General features: G+C 40.1%; 1 protein-coding gene and 1 long non-coding RNA gene across 4 annotated transcripts; one reads left to right on the forward strand and one right to left on the reverse strand.

Moving 5' to 3' along the window:
- Nucleotides 1–157: 157 nt before the first annotated feature.
- LOC121101717 lies at nucleotides 158–7,555 on the reverse strand. The gene is made up of 3 exons (XR_005833742.1): nucleotides 7,420–7,555; nucleotides 478–676; nucleotides 158–366 (listed from the first exon to the last, which is right to left on the reverse strand). It is a non-coding gene; the product is annotated as an uncharacterized LOC121101717 (long non-coding RNA).
- CA2 (carbonic anhydrase 2) lies at nucleotides 6,936–24,031 on the forward strand. 3 transcript variants are annotated; one of them, XM_040626023.1, is made up of 7 exons: nucleotides 6,945–7,877; nucleotides 9,003–9,200; nucleotides 17,227–17,345; nucleotides 17,850–17,942; nucleotides 18,999–19,061; nucleotides 21,615–21,770; nucleotides 23,216–24,031. In XM_040626023.1, the coding sequence occupies exons 1-7, from the start codon at nucleotides 7,844–7,846 to the stop codon at nucleotides 23,333–23,335; spliced, it is 783 nt and encodes a 260-aa protein (XP_040481957.1). In that variant the 5' UTR covers nucleotides 6,945–7,843; the 3' UTR covers nucleotides 23,336–24,031. The 3 variants fall into 3 exon arrangements, with proteins under 3 accessions (XP_040481958.1, XP_040481959.1, XP_040481957.1); XM_040626024.1 differs by lacking the exons at nucleotides 21,615–21,770; nucleotides 23,216–24,031 and adding an exon at nucleotides 19,595–19,871 and having other exon boundaries at nucleotides 6,936–7,877; XM_040626025.1 differs by lacking the exons at nucleotides 21,615–21,770; nucleotides 23,216–24,031 and adding an exon at nucleotides 19,598–19,871 and having other exon boundaries at nucleotides 6,936–7,877.
- The last annotated feature ends 1,388 nt before the right edge of the window (nucleotides 24,032–25,419 follow it).

Here is a 25,419-nt window from a genome sequence, read left to right on the forward strand (position 1 = left end):
ACCGAGGGCACAGGCAACCCACAAAGCAAGGCTCGGGGGCACCTGGGCCTCTAGGCCAGCAATGGACTCCAAACTCCTTCTGTTTGTTGGTTTTTAAAGATTTTATTTATTTATTTGAGCAAGACAGAGACAGAGAGAATGAGCATGGGCAGGGGAAGGGGCAGAGAGAGAGGGAGAGGGAGAAGCAGACTCCCCGCTGAGCAGGGAGCCCAACATGGGGCTTGATCCCAGGACCCTGAGATCATGACCTGAGCCAAAGGTAGACGTTTAACTGATGGAGCCACTGAGGTGTCCCTCCATAATCCTTTTGGATGATGCAGGCCACTAGGACATAGTTTTAGGGCATGAATCCCCAATAAAGGATTTCTAAAAATAAATTATGTACACACAGGATTGCACTATTATCTATATTATAAAATATAAGCAAAGTAGACATTTTTGGAGGGTGGAAAAATAACTATAAATAGTAGTGCTCACATTTTGCTCCTGCTGTGGAGTGGCCTCTTACGTGTACCCCCGGGACAGATGCACGATGCCGTGGAGATAGCTGGTTTGGAACCTTCCACTCACAAGATCAGGTTATACAGTCTCTGGCTGGCTGACAACTTTCTTCTGTTCTATGGTTCCACAGAGCTGGGCCACTGTTCCATCCACTGTCTCACCAAGTGGGGGTTAGCTGAGGGTGGAGGTAGAAAGAGGATAATTTGGGGGGGGGATAGGTTTTGCCTCTAGTTTATGACACTGGTGAAGCCTGACACTTGGCCTTGACCAGGAGGAAAAACTCACTTGTAATGCCTACAGTTCCCCTTGCATGGAAAATGTTCAATTGTTCTTGTTTCTAAAAGGAAGTAAAAAATTCCACCTACAACATGGTGATGATTTATAAGCAAAAGAGAAGTTCAATCATGTGACAAAGCTACAATGAAGAAAATCAGGCTATCATGATTTTGGTAGGAAAGCCATAATTGGAAATATGCTGAAGCAAAGTGAATAAACAATCATCTTAAGGTACAGAGGTGGTATTTTATTCTTTTCTACCTCGTCTAACCAACAAAAAAATTGGTGAGGGCATATTATGAACCAAGCCCGGCCCCAGGGCTCCAGTGTTGCTGGACACACATATAACTCTTTTGTCAGACCTTCCACAAAAGCATAACCTTATAGAAACTCTCAGGGCAGGGTTTCATGATCTTGGTACTATTAACATTTTAGATGGACTAATCCTTTGTTATAAGGGGCTGTTCTGTGCATTGTAAGATGTTTAGGAGCATTCCTGAATGCCAGCACCCCTCACCCCTAGTTGTGACAATCAAAATGTCTCCAGACATTGTCCATATCCTCTGTGGGGCAAAATTGTCCCCTAGCTGAGAACCAATGTTCTAAGATGGGATAGGCTTTTATTCTTATTAAACTGAATATTTCTTGGTGCTGCATGTGGTAGCTATCATGGAACAGAAAACATTTAAAATGCATTATTGACACTTTCTTGTGTAATTGTCCCACTTAGTATTTCCATTCTAGTTCTGGTTGAAACTGAAACTTGGTAGCAATGTTTGAATTCCCCAACAAATCTTAAAACCTAAATGAATTTAATTAATTATAGGAAAGTTTAAATGCTACTAGTTGTCATGAAAAAAATACACATTGAGGAACTAAATTTTTTAAGTCTGAAAAGCTGTTTACTAAGGGAAGTGAACTCATCTGTTCATTAGAGGTAGAGTAAATGCTATTTCCTGCCACTTTAATGGTTAGAGGGGGTTTGGTAGGAAACCCCAAAAATGAGCAGTATTTTGATATAACTTTTCTGTTTTTACAGAGTAGTATTGCAGACATAATCCTAAGGCATTTTTAAGACAACGGCGGAAGGAGCCTTTACACACTTCTTAAAGGCACGTAGCCGGCCCTCAGTGAGGCTCATGGCTAAGAGCTTGAAACCTGAAGTAGGACTACTTGGTTTCACAGCTGGCTTCGTTACTTCCTAGTGGATACCTGGAGTAAACTGACTTACATCTATGGCTCAGTGTCCCTGGCTATAAAGTAGGCCAATGTGAGACTTTTAGAACCATGCTTGAAGCATAATCAATTTTCAGTAAGTGCTATTTTTTTTAAGAGTAGGAACTCCAAAAATGTTCACGAAGTAAATGTGATTTTTTAATATAAGTTAGAGAAACAGAAAAGCCAATCTATTATTTTACAATGGGAAGTACTATAATGATAATTATATTATTTATTCAATTTTTTTAAAGTGCCAGAACCGTAAGTGGTATCTTCCAGACATTAGTTCTCATCATAATGATTTGAATTTCCCCCTGGAATTTACAAATAAGGAAGTGAAGTTCAGAGAGATTTCTTAGCTTGCCTAAGGTGATGCCCGTGAGTGCTGAAGTAGAATCCGAACTCAGGACTGTCTTCCTACAAAGCTGAGTCCCATCACACAATTCTACGTCTCTGCTGCAAGAACAAGAAACCCAATGCAGCAGCTGGTAGCGTACCAGGCATCAGGCTAATTTACATGACGAAATCACACGGATTAGTCCATTTAACATTTCAGCAGCCCAGGGTACCTTTTTTACATTTCAGATGTGGAAACTGAGGCTTGGGGAGTTGAAGTAAATCATCCAAGGTACTATAGAAGGTAAGTCCTAGAAGCTGAATCCAAACCTTAGCCTGAGGCTACTGTGTGATATGCCTCCCATCCCAGGCAGAAGAATGTCAAGAAACGCAGAGGCTGAGAGGAAAGCCAGAGACTAGATTAAAGTGGCTTATATGTCAGCAAGTGGAGTTTGGATCTTTTTTGAAAAGTCATTGTCAGATGATCAAAGACAAAGAAGTGGGGGCACAGCAAGAAGCATTCTGGGACCTTCTGCCCATTTCCTCATCTATAGCATAAAGAATTGGACCACATCAATCTCTCAACTCCCTTTCTTTCTGAAACGCTATATTGTTGCCGTTTGTGTCATTCCCTTTCTTACAGCCTCCTGGTGGCTTCCCTATGTAATTGGTATAAAATCCCTCCTGGTATCAAGGTCTGCAAGGCTTTGCAGCCTGCAGCCCCTGCTTGCTTCCGCCTACGCCTTCTTGTCTCTTCCTCATTCACAATGCTCCAGGCACAAATTTTTCTATTCTAGAAATGTCTTCAGTCAGGGCCTTTACACTTACTGTTTCCTCTGCCTGAAATGTCTTTCCCTAGATCTTTCCTGAAATGGCACTTCCTTCACTAAAGTTTCCATAACCACTGACTGTGTCTACAGTAACATCCCCCCTTCATAATTTTCTACCTCATTCCTGCTTTATTTTCTTTGTAGTAATTACCACTGTTGGAAATTCACTTTTCTGTTGCTTATTTATTTGTTGTATACCACCACCGCCCATCCCCATGTAAGCTCCACGAGGGCAAAGATCCTGTTCATCTGGTCCATGACTGTACTTCCTGGGCTGATGCCTGGCACATTCTAGTACTTGATAGATTTGTTGAATGAATGAATGGATAGATGACTAAAGCTTTTACTGCTTACGAAGTACCTAAAAACGTTAAGCACATAATTGGAGCTCAAAAATGTGTAAGAGTATAATCATAACTAACGTTCATCAGGCTCTCGTTATTGGCACTGCACTAAATCCTTCATATGAATTATCTCCTATAGTTTTCACCACACCTCAAGAGGTAGCATTATTAATATCCTAACTTTACACATGAGGAAACTGACCCTTCACAAGACCAAGCAATTTACCCGAGGTCAGAGGGACTAGTGAATTAGTCCAGATTCAAAAGCAAGTCTAATTTCAGCGCAATGTTATTTGTTAAGTGACTGATTTCTGTAAAGAGAAACTGAGGTTACTTCCATTTGGATTAGTGACTACATAATTTCAAAGAGAATTCTTGGGTAGTTACTACTTGTGTCCTAGGACTCGGGTTATAAAAACACGGTAGGTACCTAGGATACAGAAGTGAATAATGGGAGACAGTTCCCAACATCAGGGCACTCGGTTTAAATAAAAAAAATGAATATGCAAGCGTGCTAGTGTGGACATCGCCATGACCCAAGCACTCCTCTACCCCCAACAAAAACCCTTGTATCGCTGGAAGATCACTCTCCTTAGTTATTCCCTTGAACCTTGCCCAGGTATTTAATTCTGCCTTCATTACATTATATTCTAACTGCTTAGCACTGTCCGGGAGGAACCGAATAGCCACAAGTTACTGAATGCCTTCGTGCAGCAGTGATTTGTAGTAGTCACTGATTCCTCACAGCAGCTCTGAGCTGGGGGTCATCATTTCTGCTTTACACATGAGCAGCCAACAGGATGCTGGATGGAGTGGTGCATTACAACCTGATGATTATGATACAGTGTCTGATTAGAATGCTGTGTCACAAATACTAAGATAGAGGGCTGTGCGTGTAAAGACCTATAGGAGCCCCAAGAAGGGAGTGGCTCTTAGCCGCCATGGATGTTCGCTTTGATACTATAATTGTAACAAACAGGAGACAATTTGGCTCTTTATTATCTTATTGGTTTTGTGATTAAACATTAATAAGCCATGCATATCTCACTTTGTGGAATATATTAAAAATATCTTTACTTTTGGGGAAAAAAGCACTTTTCCATTTTATTTTATATTTTTACCAAGATTAATATGTTAGAAGCTTTTTTATTATAATAATTAGAACACAGGGGCGCCTGGGTGGCACAGAGGTTAAGCGTCTGCCTTTGGCTCAGGGCGTGATCCCGGCGTGATGGGATTGAGCCCCACATCAGGCTCTTCTGCTATGAGCCTGCTTCTTCCTCTCCCACTCCCCCTGCTTGTGTTCCCTCTCTCGCTGGCTGTCTCTATCTCTGTCGAATAAATAAATAAAATCTTTTAAAAAAAATAATTAGAACACAGACTTCAGGATTTTTGTATTATATTTTCCTGATACACAGCCTGCCATTTTTTTCCTCCTGAGGTAGAAAAAAGCACCTTACTTCAAGTATTATATAGTTTACTTACAATTATTCTTAAATGAACCAGCCCTTCCCTTTAGTAGAGACATGGGTGTACAAGATAATTACTATTTTTGTTTTAAAAATCCGGTATTAGACTAGTCTTCTTGCATGTAACTAAATCACAACTGTCTGCTAAGAATGCTCTCAGTAAAATAAAGTTAGATTCTGAATGATCTACATGAAAACACAAAGCCATCACATCATAAAATAAATAAATACAAATAAAGAAAGAAATTTTAAAATTGGTTAGTAATAAATGCTAACACAATCACTGTAATACAAAAAATGTTAAAAAAAATATTTTTAGATCTCTGCTGAGTATACAAAGGTGAGCCACTCTCTGTCCTGCAGTGAGCACGTGACATTCTCCCCAGCAGCAGCTCTGTGGGGAGGGCCTGCTCCACTGAGAATTCATTCTCTAGAAGTGAAAGAGAAAGGGGAAACTTGAATAATAAGATTCTATTTGGTGAACTGCAGTTTGGTGGTGTTTGAAGTTTTGGAGATATTAATAATCAAAATATGCTCCTATTACCTCTATGTTAGTAAAGCCACAATCCAGCTTTGCAGAAATTGAGAAGGCAAGGATGCCGACACATCTAATAGCCTGGCTACCTTCACAGAATCTTTAGAACTCACTTTACTCAGCTCTGGACTCTTAGTACTTGTCAATTTTACATCACCAGGGCCTAAAGAAGAGTCTCATAGCAACTGTAAGGTCCTCTCCTTTTTATTTTTATTTTTTTAAAAAGATTTTATTTATTTATTTGACAGAGACAGACAGTGAGAGAGGGAACACAAACAGGGGGAGTGGGAGAGGAAGAAGCAGGCTCCCAGCGGAGCAGGGAGCCTGATACGGGGCTCCATATGGGGCTTGATACGGGGCTTGATCCCAGGACCCTGGGATCATGACCTGAGCCGAAGGCAGACACTTAATGACTGAGCCACCCAGGTGCCCCACGTCCTCTCCTTTTGAGTTAGATAAATATTTGGAGATCATGCAAAGAATCAAAATTATTTCACTGAGCCCCATGAGAGACTATGTAGTTAGAGAGGCACAAATAAAAAGTTTCTCTTAACTACAAACTACATTTCGTGATGGTCCTAGAAGCTACAAATAGTTCGTTGTTACTTTTGCCTAAGAATTCACTGTGACATCAACCAAAAGACCTCCTTTCCCCCCGGAAACCAGAGGTACACACTTTTCTGGATTCTTAGGACAAGAACAAATAAATCTAAACATGAATCATACTTGTTTGTGTGGAATTGACTGAAATATATAGTAAATAAAGATGTTGAGATCAACATTACAAAAATTTATACTGTTATAATTTATTCCTTTATCTGTAAAAGTAATATGATGTCAAGGTTGATAGGATTATGCAAAACTGTTCCTGCTCTTCAATTTGAACTTTAATACAATCTCTCAAAGATCACAGAGATCTACAAGACAGAAAATCCTCCTCCCATTTTTGTGGCAAAGTCCCTTGAAGGAAATGAATTCTGTCCCCACCTAAAAACAGTCCTGACTTATCTATTAAGCACAGTAAGGACAGTGCTTCAAGCCCACAACATTTTAAGACGTCGGTAGAAATGTTTTCAAGTCAGCAGGTAAAAAAACAATACCTCAAAGAAAATGTTGAAATATGTAATGCTAAAATATTATCTTCATTCAATGCAACCATAAATATATATGTGTATGTATATGAACAAGGGGGCCCATTTTGCCCCACAAAGTCCTCTTAATTTTTTTTTTTTTGAATTATTTCTTACGTATCCCAGATGACAAGTTCACTTTTTCAGCCAGGGAAAGTTGTCACCTCTTTGCAAGAAATACATTGCATAATTTCCAAACTCTTTTACCTAATTTCTCGGAGAAAAGTGATTTGTTTAAAAGTTTTGGGGAACAAGTTTTGAATTAATATGTATTCAGAGAGGAAGTCTCTTCCCCAAAGTTAATTTTTTTAAAGAGAACGAGGAAGGTAGGAGGAGATGAGCACTTCGTACGGTACCCTGACAGCATGCAAGGAAATGCAATCTCCCATGCTCGCCTCAGTGTGGACTAAGGGCGGAAGAGACTCTCGCTCCTCTTGCTCGCTTTATTCCACGGCCGTCCAGCAGGGGGCGCGTGGCTCTCAGTACCCGGAGCTGCTCTCTCCCCAGAGCCTCAAGGACCGTATCCCTATTTGCCCCAAGGTCATAGCTCCTAACCTAGCCTGCCGGTCCCGGGCCGGGGAGAGCAGGGAGTAAGCCCTCGGGGCTGGAGACCCCGACGCGGGTGGGGCCAATGGGGTGGGGCGGGAGGGCTCTGAGGCCAGGGATGCGATCACAATGGGGACGACGGAGGAAAGGCACCAGGGGCCCGGGTCCCGAGCAGTCAGCGCGGCCGCCAGACTCCGCGCCCAGGAGGGGGATGGGGTGCTCCTAGACGCTTACCAGCCCCAGTCCCAACCAGGAGCCCGGGAGCCGCCGCCGCCGCCACCACGCACGCCGGGAGCTTGGAGCCTCGTTGCCAGCCCAGGGACCCGGGGCCCGGGCTGCGGGCCGAGGGCAGTCGGGGGCACGAGAGGAGGTCCTGAGCCCAGCAGAGCGCCCGCCGAAAGGGCGTTCTCCCCGTCCCCGGTGCCTCACCCGCCTGACCCGCCCCAAGCGCTGGGAGATCACCTCCGCCCGTCACCTCCTCCTCCCCTCATCCAGGTCCACCCGGGGCTCCCTCCCCCGGGCCGCCCCCGAACACGAAGTTGGCGGGAGCCTATAAAAGCCGGTGACGGCGCGACCCGCGGACACACGGTGCAGGCGCCCGAGCAGCCGCCGCTAGAACGGCGCCAACTCCTGCCCTGCCTCGACCTGCGGCACGACCATGGCCCATCACTGGGGATACGGCAAGCACAACGGTGAGTGCAGGCGGAGGGCGGCGCGGCGGCGGCGTCCGGGGCCCCGATCTCGGCCCCGGCCCCGCAGCGCCCGCACCTGCTGTTTACCGCGGCTAGTCGGAGCAACCGAGGCAAGTGTGCCCCGGAGTCCGCCCCGCCCGCTGCTCCCCAGCGCTGGGATGCCCTCGTTGCCCTAGCCCCCGAGGTCACTGTCGAGGAATCCCCGAGTCCAGCAGTGGAGCGCAGGGCCCGAGGGAGGAGGAGCGCAGCCTCAGCCTCGGGACTGGAGGACAGTTGTCCCCGGGTCCGGAGCCGGGGGCTATCCTAACCCGACCTAGGAGGAAGCGAGGAAGGGTTGTAACGGGAAAATTTTAGTTGTTGATTGCAGACAAATTAGGGGACCCCCTCCCCCCCCCACACACACTTCATTCTCAGCACCACCTGTGGCTAAGGCACTCAACACGAACTGTCCCGGGGCATTTTCGTGGGCTGGTTTGAATCCATTGCGGTGATTTCTGAGTTTCCCCATCATCTCTCCTCTCCTAAAGTTAGGGGGTCGCCAGGAACCCGGTTTTATCATGGCTACTGATCTGGTTTCTCTAGAGCCGACCCACGCAACAGAAAGATGCGTCTGGCGCACCTTGCGCATCTGGGTGCAGTGTGGGGCTTCCCAGGTGGTGGGAATCCTGACCATCACAGGAGAGGTGCCCGTGCCGAGCAGTGACTCGGCCTTTACATTCAGTAGGACACTAGGGAGAAATCCCAACCTGCTCTAATTATTAAATGAGCTTGAATATCCTAGATACTAACCACAAGCCCTGATGGTAGTGTCTGCCCAATTTCAATTGCTGAATTCAATAAAAGGAGCGTAAAAATAGCTAATATTTATATGGCACTCACTCTTTGTTCAATGACCTTTCATGTATTGATTCCAATTCTCACAACTTCTACGATGCAGATGTTATTACCCATAATACAAATGAGGAAACTGAGGCACAAATTAGTGTTTTCCCAGAGGTATTCAACTAAGGGGTGCCACAAAAATTGGAATGGAGCAGCTTGGCTCCAGAATCATTGTCCCTTTCTAGGGGTCTGGGTGTGCCCTTCCCCACACTGGGGGATTCACACGTCTCTTCTGAATGCTAGGACCTGAGCACTGGCATAAGGACTTCCCCATTGCCAAGGGAGAGCGCCAGTCCCCTGTTGACATCGACACCAAAGCAGCCATTCATGACCCTGCCCTGAAGGCTCTGTGTCCTACCTACGAGCAAGCGGTTTCTCGGAGGGTCATCAACAACGGTCACTCTTTCAACGTGGAATTTGATGACTCCCAGGACAGAGCAGGTCGGTGTTTAAAAAGTAACTTGTGCCTTTTACCCAGTAACTATTTTCCCAGCTTAATGGGAGGAATCAGGAGCAGTGGCTTAATACCACTGTTTGTCCCAGTGCTCTAAGATGCCACTTTGCTAATCTTCATGAGGTCCCAGGCTCTGAGAAGTAGGCTAATTACTTTGAAGTGGCCTGGGGCTGTTGTTCCCCTACAAAATCCCTGGTTTCTATGTAGGGCATTGAACAACTGTGATCTGCTTGTGAAAAGTCACAAAAGGCAAGGTCACCTGGAAGTGAAGATCAGCAAGGATAAGATTTGCAAAAACTGAAAATTTAAGATTCTTTCTAAAATATTTGTTTTCCAGAATTGATCCTATCCAATAAAAGTACATCTTAGTGCTCTCTTCTAGGCAGCAGTGAGGGGAGTGATGAAAACCTCACTATTTAAAATAGTGAAATTTTTTGAAACATTGTATTTATGAATAGGAATGTGATAAGAGGTGGCAGTATATTTTGGTATCCACCCAGAAATTCATTCCACAAATGAAGATGCTTTAGAGTTGGTGGGCATTGGCCCACCTGGCCCATTGCTGACAAAACCAATTACCATAATTTATCTGTAGTGGAGCTGTTTACAGGATGCCCGTTGAATGCTTCTTTTCTTCTTATTTAGAAACAGGAGAGCAATCCCATTCAGACATGGTAGCAGCTTTCTTTGCCCACTGGTTGATTTAATTGCCAGTGCCCTATTTTCCTGAGTGCTTTCCTCTGAAGGTCGTTGCAAACACATGATGAGTGGTGGTGGGATGGGAGCGGGGAGAGCGCTGGGGCAAAAAGAGAACACAGAGGAACTGGGATGCATTCAATAATGCTGTCAAAATTTTGGAGTAACGACAGAGAGTACTAATATATAATGTGTAATTATAACCACTATTGCCAAGTTGACCATTTTTTTAGTAGCTCTCTGATGTATTCAGTTCAGTTTGGAAAAAAAATCCCTTCTCCCCCCATTCAAAAATTTTTTTGACACTTGGATTTCTGAAATAGTGATTCTGGAAGACAATTTGATGGAGGATAATGTGGAGATCATCAGAGAAACGTTTTCAACCTACCTGTGCCCTGTGTGCACCTCCCCCCAGTACACACACGTGCACACACACCTATTCTGGCATAGTGTAACGACTAATTAGACTTGGATTATTAGATTTAGTAGAGGATGTTCTCTGAAGGCACTCCTTCAATCATTCTGCTACACTGCCTTCCCAAGTAAGCCTCCCACTCCAAAGAAACAATGTTTGAGTGATTAGGCTAAATAGAAGGGAAACAATTTTCTTTCCTTCCTGTTAAGGACACTGTATATTTTGATTATAACAGGACAAGGCCGTAGGTCTTGGTGTTATTGTACGTATAGAAAGGATGCTATAAAATTTCATCTTTAGTTATTTAAAGACCAAAAATGTGAGCTGTTTTAGTCTTTAGCGATCAACTTCTATAAAAAGAGATGCAATGAATGTATGTTTCAGTGTTGCCAGCGAGATCATTGTTTTCAATGAGTGTTATGTCCACCGGTTATATACCTCATTGGATGCTACCTAGAAATTGGATAGTTTTTTTGGAGCAATGAGGAAACAAATATCTAACAAGTAGAACCTGATGAGATAATTCCCTATATTCCTTACAAATCTGATCATGAAATAATTGTCCCAGTAGTATATTATTAATGGAAAGTGGATTTCAGCTTTTAGTGTAGCAACTATGAGCATAGAATGGGGTCAGATAGTCATGGGATCAAGTTGCAGCTCTGCCACTAACTAGCTCAGTGGCCCTGGGAACAATAGCAGCTTAATCTCTCTAATTTTTAGTTTCCTTAACTGTAAAATTGGGGTAACAGTAGTATCTACCACAGAGGAAGGATTAAATGGGACAGCAGATGTAAAGCACCTAGCCCAACACCTGGCACATAATAATTCCTCAGTAAGTGACCATTGCTGTTTCCATGTCTTCATATCATTTGACTTTTTTTTAGGCAATTGCTGTAGGGATTGCACCTGTGATAATTTTCTGAAGAAAGTTTCTAATGAGCTGTAAGATTACCTGCCATCACTTGATGGGATTTAAAAATTTTATTTTTTATGTTCCCAAACATCCCCTTTATCATAGTGAAGTGTGTACTGATTTTATATGTGACGTTATTATATAGTTATATGTTTTAGCATGAATATGTCAAGTTTTGATGGATTTCTACACAAGCAGTAACTGCTTAGAGCTAGCCACACTTTTCTAACTACTTCTCCTGGTGAGTAACACATATATTATTAAAGCCATACTTAGATTGTGAAAAAAGTGGTTCCAATAGGGTCTCAAACCCATGTCTTCAGAGACACATGTGTTATTGACCCAGTTCTTATAAAACAACAGCAACAAGGAAACCCTTCCTAACACCAATTAAATGCAAGATCAGCCAGGTACCATGAAAGCAGCATAGAGGCCTGGTCTCTCTCCTGTATCCCTAGAACCCATGCTGGGGAAATCTAAAGTGGAAAGACACAGCAATAACAGATGCTGACGGTGACTTTGGCAAGCCCCACAAGGACATACATTGTTCCATTCCAAGGAACAATAGACACATGAAAGAGATAGGAGTCATCCTGTGTGAGTCAGGAAAGACTTTCCAGGGTCAATAAAACTTGGCCTGAGGCTTGAAGGATTTTGGCGACTTGGAGGAGACTCCAGGCAAAGAAAAGTAGGAAAGACCCAGGGATTTGAGAGCACAGTATTTACTCTGACAGACAAGGAAGAGTTAATGTTAGAATGGCCTGCACTCCTTTATGTATGAAAGATCCCTTTGTAACTTTGCCCATACCTCTTCAACATTGTCAGTTGTTTTGGTTAAACAAGGAAGCATTTTTTTTTTTTCTAGGACGCAGACTATATTAAAGTGTTGGCATTAAGGAAAAACACATCTATAGAATAAAACAGTCACACCATGCAGAGAAACACCCTTTAGACTTTTTAAAAAAGAATCTTAGACTCTCTGGTTAGAACAAATGATGGAGATACTCCAGTCAAATTCACTTACAATAAACATGAGGAAACAGAATGCTAAGGAGTTTAAATAACCTACTAGTCATCTCCTTTCTAGTTTGTTGCTATGAGACTCAATGCCCATCACTTAAAAATAGAAGTTGAGTAAGAGTCTTCGAACGATAACCACAGTTAATATTTAATGTGTACATACCATGTTTTTAAAAAAATGACATGCTTTTCTATACACTTAAGTCTAAAAATAATTTATTCATTTTGGCCACTCAATATTTTAAATCAACAACTTAACATCTCTTTTTGTTAGGAGTTATTTTTATGGTATTAACATTTTTAGGTATCTTTTATGTCTTGTTTTCTACATTTAAGTGCTTCGATTCCCATCTTATTGATTTATTAATTTTTCTCTCAGTCAGATTTCAGCCTTCTAGAACTTCTCATAGATTTAAGTTTTCCCCAACATATCCTAAATATTATCTTAGATGCTAACTTAAGTGCTGAGGGATCAGGAACTGAGCTGGCTGAGTTTATTGGTATGCTTAAGCTTGAGAGAATTCTTTTTAGGCGTGGAGTTAATAAAAAAAATGTGGGGTTAATAGGCTTTAACTGGAAGCTCTCATTGATCTTCTAAATTCCTTTAAAAATAAACCACCTTTAATTAATGAAAAATTGCTAATCCTGTTAGGCTTTCAGAAAAGTTATTAAAAATAACTCTCCCTGCTTGAGTTCTTTTATTACTAGCTTTATCTGGGAGAAAAGAATACTAGTCAAATTATTAACTTCTGCTAACTCATTAACTTTATTAGTGAGTTTAAAACTCTCCTGCTTTATTGCAATGTTAGATGCAAATATTGAAAAACCAGTGCCCAAAATTATTGAGTCAATACAACTCTCATATTATGGCTGTTCTTTAAAAATGGAAATATTTTTATCTGTTTATATTATTTCAAGAAAAAAAGGAAGGAAACAGTTTACCTGTGCTCATTTCAAGCAGACCACTGTCTGTATGACATCATAGAACTTCATACGTGAGTCTTGCTTGATTTTCAAGGACTTGCTTTTGAAACTTTAAAATTATCCTTCCATGAATAATTTTAAGTTAAAAGGAAACATAGTAGCAACCAGTGAGAGGGTTTGTCGTGCATACTGTTAATGGTGTAAGCAGAAACCTAAGTATTTATAAAACTGACCAAAGCATTCTAAATACTGTATTTAATTATGTTCGTGTCAAAAGAGTTTCTTTTTTCTTTTTTTTTACTCTCATATAATTTCCATAGACCTGAAACTAAAAACTTCTGTTCTCTTGATTTTTAATTGTTGTTTATCTAGTGAAAGAGACAGCTAAACATCTCACTATTTAAAAAACATGGATTATGGACATCTTTTCCTCATTCATTTTCTTGATGTTAGTATGTCAACCCTAGGATTATTGGCTACTGCTAAAAAAACAAAACAGCAATGCATGATTTAATAATTTTCAAATTATTCCTAAAAGAAGATTGTTTACCTGCTGGAAAATGCTGCATTTTTAGTAGACTTAGTCCTTTACTTCATTAATAAGAAATCCTTTAATTTGAATTTTAAGCAAAAGATTATTGGGAATGGGTTATTTGTATTTTGGATTTAAGAGAGATTACTGATATTCACTAAGGTCTTTGGTTTGTTATTTGGATACATCTTGTGTTAACTAATAATAAAGTGATTAGGAAGAAAAAATTTAAGAATGTTAAATTTTCAACCAGGGATGTACTGTATGGTGACTAACATAATATAATAAAAAAAATTAAAAAAATTAAAAATAAAAAAAAATAAGAAGGAGGGAGGGAGGAAGTGACAGTGGGAGGGGTCAAAAACATCAGCAAAGTCATCCAATGCATTTTATTATTTTACTAAGAAGCTTCTCTCTTGTGATGAATAATAAAATAATGAATATCCATGAGATAACCCAAAAGAGGGGGAAAAAAAAGAATGTTAAATTTTCAGTTTTTAATTTGTATAGATAGTCTTACTCATTACCTGAGTGAATTTCTTAATTTTCACAAATAACATAATTTATGTAATTTCCCTGAGTAATATTTATAGGAAGGCAGATTATAATATAATTAGTGCTTTTTTTGTGTGTTGCTAAAGCCCTTGGTGTTGAGATTTGGATTTAAATTAAGTTTTGGGTATCTTGAAAAAGATACCCTGGTAGAAAACCCCGTTTATATCTCTCCAGCCCTGTGGAACACATTTCTGTGAAACAATAAATCACTGACTCTTCAGAGCCCCCACTAGCGGGGCTGGATTTTAAAGAGGAAAAATATACTCAGTCTGCAGTTTCTGCTATTTTTTCAAATTATTTTTTGCATCAGAAAAACAGACTTCATTTTAAACTGGGACAGTTTAGAAATGGCATGTAACAATCCAGATGAGTAAATAAATAAGTAGATCTGGAAAAAGTGCAAGCTCCCTGTCTTTCAACCAAATGTCTCTATTATTTCCCAGGTAAAAAAATATATGCTACCTTTATTAGAGTTTGTGGTGATTTATTATTATAACAGTGTTTTTGGGAGGACTTCATTGACTAAACTCCATGGTAAGAATTTGCTGAGAAATAACTAACTAGCTGAAGAAGACGAGAAATGCTTCTTTTTGTAGCAACTACATTTTAAGACTTTAATAACGTCTCCTAGGTACGATGGGCTTCTAATCTACATAGCAACATAGCTGTATTTTAACGGGAGCTAAAACAGGTGTCTGGTAATAATAGATTAGTGCTGAGTGTGTTTAATCATTGAACCTAGAGCATTTTTTTTTAATATTAGCAAAGCTTATTTAATAAAAGCTCATATACATTCTTGCCTAATTCTAAATGTTCTCTGAAATAAGCAAATTAGGCTGGAATCTTAAGATCTGCAAGGGAGTGAAAAAGAATAAGATACAGCAAATAAGGTTTATTATTTTTAAAATTTAAGATTCTGATACAATTCTTCACAAGGGAAAGGAGATACACTTAGATAAGTTATCTTGGATGCTTAATATGGTTTTATTTCATTTATCTTGCCACTTGGTAGAATTAATGATGCTAAAGAGGATATTTGCTTTTTAGGATCAGCCAGTTAAGTAACTTTAAAGTTATTATAAACGAATTGTTTCAGTACCAATTTATTTCAAAAATATATATTTTGTTTTGAGAGTATATCATTATGAAAAATGGGAATTCTCTCACTTTTGAAAAAGCTTAGAGGAAGGGGCAGATAAGGCTAATTCTTTCCTTACAGAATTATTAGATTAAAAAAAAAACTTTTAGAATAATTTGTTTTTAAGTTTCAAAAGGTATGATTTTATCAGATTATATCCAAATTGATGTTTCTTAGCGGAACTATAACACCACTTCTAATTCGTTCTTTTTCTTTTTCTTTTTTTATTCCTTCTTTTTTTCTCCTGGCCTATTGTAAGGCAGAGCTGGCAACCAGAGATTGTATCAGGAGCCATAGGAAAGGCCTAAATGTCTTCCAGCCAGCTCTGTTTTTTACTTTGGGTAGATGAATGGGTGTTGCTATCGTCTATGCATGTTTGGGTGAAGTTAAGCAAACTTGGTTGTACAGGCTTTGTTGCTTTGTTTTGCAAAGTCAAAGTAAGTTTGAGCTCATTATTTTATAGAAATATAACCCAGAGTTAATAAAATACACTTATAACAACAGATTGTAGAACTAAACTAATTTTAAAAGCTTTTAAATATATTGGTAAAATTTCATTAATACATATAACTTAAATGAAAAGTTTTATGGAGAGGATGGGGGAAGCTGATTTCATACTATTGTAATTCTCTGTAACACACAATTCATTAATTATCTGCAAATAGACTGTAGTCTAAGAAGATGACATCTAGTCATATTCTTCTGTCTTGTGTTTTACTCTAACACAGTTTCATTAACACCAGAATAGTAGAATCATGAGACAGTTATTAAGGTTAGAATTTTAAGTTTTTGGAGACAATAGAGTACTGCATCTGTTAGATGATCAACAAATTCTTAGTGAAGTAAGAAACAATTGAACGTACCCATTTTACAGATGAGGAAATTAAGGTCAGAAATGTTCAGTAAAAAATTTTAATGGGAGGGGTGCCTGGGTGGCTCAGTCGGTTAGGCTGCTGACTTTTGGTTCTGGCTGGGGTCGTGATCTCAGGATCCTGGGATAGAGCCAGCGTCAGGCTCCCTCTCCCTCTGCTTCTGCCCCTCCCCCTTCTCGTGATGGATGCACTCTCTCTCTCTCTCTCAAATAAATAAATAAATAAATCTTAAAAAAAATTTTTTTTTAATGGGACAAAGCTAGTTAGTACCAGTGAAAATCCAAATTCTGAAAAATTTGGAAAACCACGGCAAGGAGAATTGGATATTGTACTAAGGTCAATAGAACGCTTACGGCTTCACAATTCTGGCACGTAGGGGCTGGCCCCAGAGGTTAGCAAAGCAGGTGGTAGGACAGCCCCTGGGCCGTGCAGAACAGAGGTTCCCACGTTTGTCAGCATGTGCCACAGACCTGCCTTGGCAAGCGGCTGCACGGGCACTTCCTCAGTGATTCACAGAGGACTTAATAATTCCACCTAAAATTTCCTCTCTCTCAGCCAGCACCTATGACTCCAGACCGAACCCAGCAGAGAAGTATCACTGTGCTCAGAAAACAGATGGGAAAAGCACCCATCCTTCAAGCCACCACAAGTGAGGAGAGAAGCCAGCAAATGATTTTGTTCAGCACTATAGACTAAACTTGAGTCTGGATTTAATTTTCACAGAGCGAAAATGTTGCTACAGGCATACATTTAGAACTATGAAACAGGAGTAAATTAGATTGTAATATTGAAGACTGTGTGTTTCATGTGCATATGCATGTATATGTGTGTGTGTATACACGTGATTATGTGTTTATACATTCATACACATACATACACTCATACACACATGCACATGTATAATATACCTGTACAAATATTATATATATATATTTTAAATTTTAGTGCTGAAAGGAGGACCCCTCACTGGCACTTACAGATTGATTCAGTTTCACTTTCACTGGGGTTCATCTGATGGGCAAGGTTCTGAGCATACTGTGGATAAAAAGAAATATGCTGCAGAGGTAAGATATGCTTTTTTGCTTTCCAGGGAAAGATGTAAATTGATATTCAGCATTAATTTCAAAACCTTAATTTTGTAAATTTGACTCAATCTACGTGAACCACTTTTTTTTTTTTACAAAGGACCTTCATATTTGCTTCTTATAATTTTTATTTGTGATGTTACAATCAGTGCTGCAAAACATTCTCTATGACTTCCAAGGACATCATTTGCAAAAAGTAAAATGAATTCAAATTGGAGGATCCCGTTTTAAATAGATCTAGAGATAAACTTTGTGTCTTCCTGCAAGAGTATGTAACTCTTTGTCTTAGAGCTGATGAAGTCACTTGCTATTGTGCCAAAGAGTGGGTAATTAGAGTTAAAATGAAAGAAAAGTTTGTATTTTAACTTACCCACATGCTCACTTTCCTTAGTAACCTCTAGCTACGAAGGAAAGACCACTGGATAGAATCTGCAGGTTTATTACGTGTAGCACTCATTGTGGTTCTGTCCCCCACTGCTTTAGCTTCACTTGGTGCATTGGAACACCAAATATGCGGATTTTGGAAAAGCTGTGCAGCAACCTGATGGACTGGCTGTTTTGGGTATTTTTTTGAAGGTTAGTTGATGGCCCAATTCTTATTTCCCCTGTTTTTGAGAAAGATTAACCAAAAGAACATTCATAATAAACAGGACATCCTACAAAGAGCTTAGGAAATGCCTTTGGCTCCAAAATATTTTCAGGCTTCTGTCCCCGTCCACATCTGCTAGTAGCAGTAGAGATGGAGGACAAAGAGAAATCTGAGAGGTATTCATTAGGTGCTATTTATATGTAAATGTGAAGGGTGTCTACATGGGAAATGTGAAATGAAAAAGAGGTACACTTCAGATGACTACTGGTTTTTGTTTTAAAATTCATCCTTAACTAGATAGTACTGTTTCCTGATAGACTGCTACATTGAGATCAAGTGGAGGGCTCAAGGGCAGTAACTCGGTCTTGGAGAATTTCAGGCAACAGTAGGACATACAGGTTGAGCGGCCCTCCAGACAGTTGTAAAGCAAGTGGAGAAAGGTCTGGGCTGGAGATTCATGGGGCCTGACATCATATGTCAAGGTGGGAGCGACATGTGAGTACGAAATCATCCAAGGAAAGCCCGCAGAGGGAGCTGATAAACCTGCTGGGCAGTTTCCCGAGAAACTGCAGCATGTAAGACATTTAAGGCATTGGGAAAGATGCTCATGAAATGCCTGAAAAGGAATACAAGAGTCAAGGGAGATTGCTGAGGCTGGAGGGCAGAAGGAAAGCCAAAGGAAGAGAGAATTTCCAAAAGGAGACAAGTCAGTAGTATAAAATCCTGCAAGATTAAGGTAAGCCCTCGAACAGTGTTCTTTGTTTTGGCAGTTGGAGGTCAGTTGGAGGTCACGGGTGCTTTTGAGAGGGTAGATCAGGGGAACCATGGGGTGGGGTGGAGGGGCAGGATGCCGAGGGAAGTGGTCAGGGAAAGTGGGGAAGTTCATGGTGCCAGTGTAATCAGAGTAAGATGTCTGGGTGGCACGTAGCAAGTGGGAGACTTTAGGGCACTACTTGGAAACATTTTATGGTAGAGCCGCCCAAATCAAAACTGATGTGGTACCAACTGGATCACAGGATCTTATATACTGTGTCTTCCTATAGATCGGTGATGCCGGACCAGGCCTACAAAAAGTCCTCGACGCACTGGATTCCATAAAAACAAAGGTACGGTTGAATTTTTTGCCACCTCAATAGAGTACCTATTTTTTTTTTAAGATTTTATTTATTTATTTGACAGAGAAAGAGACAGCGAGAGAGGGAACACAGGCAGGGAGAGTGGGAGAGGGAGAAGCGGGCTTCCCGCTGAGCAGGGAGCCTGATTCGGGGCTCGGTCCCAGGTCCTGGGATCATGACCTGAGTCGAAGGCAGACGCGTAACGACTGAGCCACCCAAGGGCCCCTAGAGTACCTATTCTTTTTTTTTATATCCCACTGGTTTTAGGAAATTTTTTGGAATAGTCTTGGTTTGACATGTGGTGTTTCGATGAGGAGTTCACAGAGGTAAAATGTTGCTTATATGTTCATTTAACTTTTCTTTATCCAAAGGTTGACCCTCATGCTAGTATAATTTTAAGACTTGCATTTAGTTACTCTTGCTTCCCCATCATTTGAACATTCATATTACAAGAGTCAGAGAATTCTCACAACTGCAAGGAAACTGAAAGATCATCTGGTCAAATTATCCTCTCATTCACACAGCAGCTGTTTGTCAAGTACTTGCTCCACGCCGGTCACTTCGTTAGTGTAGGAGATACGACGGTGAGCACGAAGACTAATCCAGCCCACGTTTCAATTCTCTCTACGGCAGAGCCGCGTTTAGGTCATTGAACATCTGCTAACTACAGTCACCAAGGGCAGCCCTGGCTTTATAAAGCTTATCCTCAAACTGAAGCCACACTTACCTTCTGAAAGCTTCACTCTTTACTCCTAGCTGACCCCTTTGAATCATGTGGAATAAACCCGATTTGAAAACGCGAATTTAAAAAGATATATATACATTCATGTTCATTGCCGCATTATTTACAATAGCCAAGATACAGAAATAGTGTAACTGTCTAAAAATGAATAAATGGATAAAGCAATGTGCTATATATATATTTATATATATATATATATGGGTACAATGGAATATTGTGCAGTCATAAAAAAGAAGGAAATCTTGCATTGATGACAATGTGGATGGACCTTGAGGGCATCAAGCTGAGAGATGTAAGTCAGACAGAAAAAGACAAATAGCATATGATCTCACTTACAGTGGAATCTAAACAACAGACAACAAAAACACGAAAAAGTGAGCTCATAGATACAGAAAACAGATCGGTGGTTATCAGAGGTGGGGGGAGGTGGGTGAAGGGGGTCAAAAGGTACAAACTTCCAGTTATAAAAAAATAAATAAAATAACTGAGACTGAGCCTGTGTGGCTCAGTTGGGTAAGCTTCTGCCTTTGGCTCAGGTCACGATCCTCGAGTCCCGGGACGGAGTCTCACATCACGTTCCCCGCTTTGCAGGGAGTCTGCTTCTCCCTGACTATACCCTGTCTCGTGCTTTCTCTCTCTCACTCTCTCTTAAGTAAATAAATAAAATATTTTTTAAAAAAATAAATAAGTCATTGGGGATGTAATGTACAGCATGGTGACTATTAATAATACTGCATTGCATATTTGAAAGTTGCTAAGAGTAGGTTTTCCAAGTTTTCATCATAAGAGAAAAAATATTAGTAACTAAGCATGGTAACAGACCGTGACATGTTAACAAGTAAACTTGTTGTGGGGCGCCTGGGTGGCACAGCGGTTAAGCGTCTGCCTTCGGCTCAGGGCGTGATCCCGGCGATCTGGGATCGAGCCCCACATCAGGCTCCTCTGCTATGAGCCTGCTTCTTCCTCTCCCACTCCCCCTGCTTGTGTTCCCTCTCTCGCTGGCTGTCTCTATCTCTGTCAAATAAATAAATAAATAAATCTTTAAAAAAAAAAAAAAACAAGTAAACTTGTTGTGATGATCATTTTGCAACATATGCAAATATCAAATCCTTATGTTGGGTGCCTGAAGGTAATATATTATGTGTTAATTGTACCTCAGTAAAACAAAACAAAATTAAGTAAAAAATGTGATCCCTCTTTCTTTTGACCCCATTCTCTAACAATATCTTACCTGCCCTCAGGCTAGTTACCTTTAGTGCCCTTTAACTATTCCCATACAATAATTTTCTCTCTTTGTAACAACCTTGTCCCTATACCTGTAACTCTTGCTGTTTGCATCTGTGGCTTTAAAAGTGTAGCATCCAGAAAGGAAAGCGGTTCTTTAGTCCTGATTTCGCCATCAGATAAGATAGCAAGACAATTACCTCCTCATTAGAGATACTGTAGTTTTGTTACTGTGCCTAAAACTGCATTATTTCAGTGACAGCAGTTTCATTTTAAGTACTGGATGTGATCAGTTAATAACAATGGAAATTATAGGGGATGATTTGGGAGGACAAGATGAGAATTGGACATGGGAAAATTACATAGTTGGGCTCTCTTGCCCATATCTGCTCATCTATATTTCCAAGTCAAATGTCTCTGTTAATTTCTTTTTTACTTTGCTTTCTGGTAAACATGGGACCTCTCTTTAAAAAAAAAAAAATTCTGGCAACCAGAGGGGAATATTGTTTCCTACTCTCCTGCCTTCCTCGCACTCTGATCACGTGGCATTTGGAACCTGTGTGTTTGCCTTGTTCCAGGGTAAGAGTGCTGACTTCACTAACTTTGATCCTCGTGGCCTCCTTCCTGAAAGTTTGGACTACTGGACCTACCCAGGCTCACTGACCACTCCTCCTCTTCTGGAATGCGTGACCTGGATTGTGCTCAAGGAGCCTATCAGCGTTAGCAGTGAGCAGGTCGGTTTTCTAAAGTGAGGTGGAGCGTTTCGTCCAGGCAGAGGAGCTTGGCTTTTGGATGCAGACAGACCCCGGTTGAATCCTCCCTCCTGCTGCTTCTACCTGTGGAACTAGTGTCTATAACAGTGCTTAGCAGATAAACAGCATTCAAGAAATATTTGCTGATTAGCCATAACTTAGGCAGTTTGTTTGCTCTGTAAAATTGGATAATCATGAGGATTAAGTGAGAAAGGTGTCTGTCACCTAATGAATGCTCTTATGTCAGCTACAAGGAAACCGAGGCCCAGGACAATGAGATTTCATAGTCAGGGTTCCATAGATATCCGTGGTAACTCACAACTGACCGCTCACTCACGGGGGAGCTTACGGCAGTTTTATTTCTATCAGAATACATTTCGGAATTCTGACAAAAGTAAAAGCCATGCCTTGGAGAAAAATATCTATCAAAACTCACTCCAAGTTGCTTTAACAGCCCTGACCACGGACTCTTTTACCTTTCTCATACAATATAGTTTATGAGGTTTCAGTTACTAATGCAGCTTCCAAGTCACTGATAGTCCCCACAGATGGTCTCTGCTCCCCCCACAGTTGAAATGTAGGAAATGGACATTCCTCAGTAAGATCCACAAGAACTTGGACCCTGGGTAATTTAACTAATGTTACAGTAGCTGCCTGACATTGAAGTTGACTTCGAGGGGTGAGACTGAGGGAATATTACTGGACCAAAGAGATCATTAAAGGCTATTGATTTGTGGGTTGCTTTATTACTGCCCCAAACACCCTTCTTCATTTAGATCAAGACTCGCAAAGGGAAAGGGAAGTACCACTTTGCAAAAACAACCTCAAAGTAGGAGACTGGTTGAGGCTGTGTCACATCATTGGGCCAGGGAACTAAAAGGAGGCTAAAAGGGAATAAAAATCAATCAATGCCAAGGATTCGAAATCCCAGTTTGGGCAAATTCGTTTATGTGTTTCTATACATTTAAGCAGAGATGCCCGCCAATCACTTATCTCCTGGGGCTTGCGGATCCTGGACCACTTTATCTAATAGTTTATCTATCCAGTAGTTTATCTTCCTGGGGCAGAAAACAAAACTCTATAATTTGGATCTAGAATTTTTATTATTATTTTACATCTCAGAAGTGTTTCATAGGCTTTTGATGTTTGATTTTAAAATTAAAAGAGGGAAAAAAACAAGCTCAGTGCAAATTTCCTTCCAGATGACACTAACAATCTTGTGTGTATTTTCTAGAAATTGATTTGTTATCTAAAGGCATACATATATAATGTTTATGTGATTGTATATTTCTTGGGAACCAAAGTGAACTTTGAACATTGATACATACATACTACGGTGAATATTGGTGAATATTGGAGAATAAGCACATAAATGAATACTATTGGGAAACTTGTATTTTTAAATTTCTTAATCTTTTGTCTTTTAGATGCTGAAATTCCGTAGGCTTCATTTCAATAAGGAGGGCGAGCCTGAGGAACTGATGGTGGACAATTGGCGCCCAGCTCAGCCGCTGCACAACAGACAGATTAGCGCGTCCTTCAAATAAGATGCCCCCGAGCCCACGTCCAAATAGTGGATCTTTGGGCTTCCCTTAGCTAAGCACAAATCTACCTTGGTGAATCGGACCTTGGCTGCTTTGCATCTGGTTTTCTAGATCCTTTATCTCTCACCTGTTGTGCTTATTAGCAAAACGTGAAGAACTTGACCAGTTGTCATGCTTGACCAAATTGCTGTGACTGGTGCTTTGCTTCTGGTAATAGCCTTTCTGTACTAGAGAATATAATATAAGGAATAGGAGAAAAAAGCATCTTGACTTTGTTCGTAGCACATGGGGAGATGAGCACTGACAATTGTTCACAAAAATGCTAATTTTAAAACATAGGAAAGTAGAATGATTGAGTGCAAATCCATACCATGAGATAAGTTGAGCTGTGCAACGTAAATCAGGTGAAATAGTCATGATTCTATGTAATAAATCAGATTAAATAAATGTTCATGATTCTGAGATGTTATATTAAAGAAAAAAATTTAAATTCTTATATATTTGTAGCAATGTTATCTTGAAAATGAATTATGTTGTAATTTAGTGACTTTTGAATTACAGAGATGTAAATGAAGTATTATCTGTAAAAATTGTTATAATTATAGTTGTGATACAGAGTATATTTCCATTCAAATAATATATCATAACTTAATAAATATTGTATTTTAGATATATTCTCTAATAAAATTTGGACTTCTATTTTGGCTTATTTTGTTTTATGCTGAGCATTGGGTAATAATGGAAGAGCAAAATGTGTACTTTTGTAACTCCTATTAATTCATTTTTAATAATAAGTCATCATAATTGGGTACTCATAACCGTAGGAGTTTCCGTAAAAGGAAAAACCATGTACTATTTGCCAAGAGCTGTTTTAAGTGCGTTCTGAGCACTCACTCGTAACCTTCATGACAAGCGAACAAGAATGAATCCTGCAAGGCAGAGAGGAACTGGTTAGACTAAAAGCAGCAAGGTAGAGAAAGGTGTACATGCAGGATCAATATATACTCCTTGGAAATAAAACCAATGAAACCAAAGAAGAGAATTCAAGTGGTACCCACAAGTAAAAGAGCAATTTGAGTCTTAGAAAGGTGAATTATACCTTTTACAGATAGAAAGAGAAATGAATACATGAAATCAAAATATCCCACTATTATAGCTGTTCTGGGTTTAGCTGTGTGCCTGGACCATGGAATGAATTTTTGGCTGATGCGTTATTCTGGAAAGCCAAGTTTAACACATAACTCAAGTTCTACCCTTCATAGAATAAAACCTCTTTGTTTCCTGAGATTAAAAAAAAAAAATTTTCTAAACTCAAGGCACCTAGGTGGCTCAGTTGGTTAAGTGTCTGACTCTTGATTTTGGCTCAGGTCATGATCTCAGTGTAATGAGACTGAGTATAGCATGAGGCTCTGAGATGAGTGTGGGGTCTGTTTAAGATCTCTCTCTCCCTCTGCCCTACTCACTTTATCTCTCTCTCTCTCTCTCTCAAAAAAAAAAAAATAATCTCCAAACTCATTTATACACCTCACTTGCTTTACTAAAGAAATATGCTAAGTTTTGTGTAAGAGAGAGATCAAAAGCTTTGGAATTTGATTTGTTTCAAATCCCAGCTCTTCTCAACCTCTCTGATCCTGGCTATAAAGAGAGGGATAACACCCAGACTGTGACAATTATATGAGGTAAGGTCTGGTGTATAAGAGGTGTCGAAAATACTTTTTAATCTTTGTGTGTGTGTATGTGTGTGTGTGTGTGTGTGTGTGTGTGTGTGTGTGTGTGTGATTCTGTTAACTGTACCATCAATTTTTCTTAGTTTCCCAGAATGAGGTTTCTCCTCTGATTGACCGTTTATTGCTTTGGGTATGGAACCCAAATAGCCAAGCTTAACTAGAATTGTTTGTAAACTAGAAGTAAACCTACTTCAGGTGGATTGCTGAGGACCTCTTCTAAGCATAAAACAAAGAGTTTAGTTTGTGCATATTTTTACATATTGGTTTTCAGTTCTATACTGAACCAGAAATTTATCAACAACTGAGTTCTATATACAGATGAATTATTATACGCCTGGCACATAATGGATGATCTCCAAA

This window comes from Ursus maritimus, unplaced genomic scaffold, assembly GCF_017311325.1.
Source record: "Ursus maritimus isolate PB19 unplaced genomic scaffold, ASM1731132v1 scaffold_9, whole genome shotgun sequence".
NCBI lineage: Eukaryota > Metazoa > Chordata > Mammalia > Carnivora > Ursidae > Ursus > Ursus maritimus.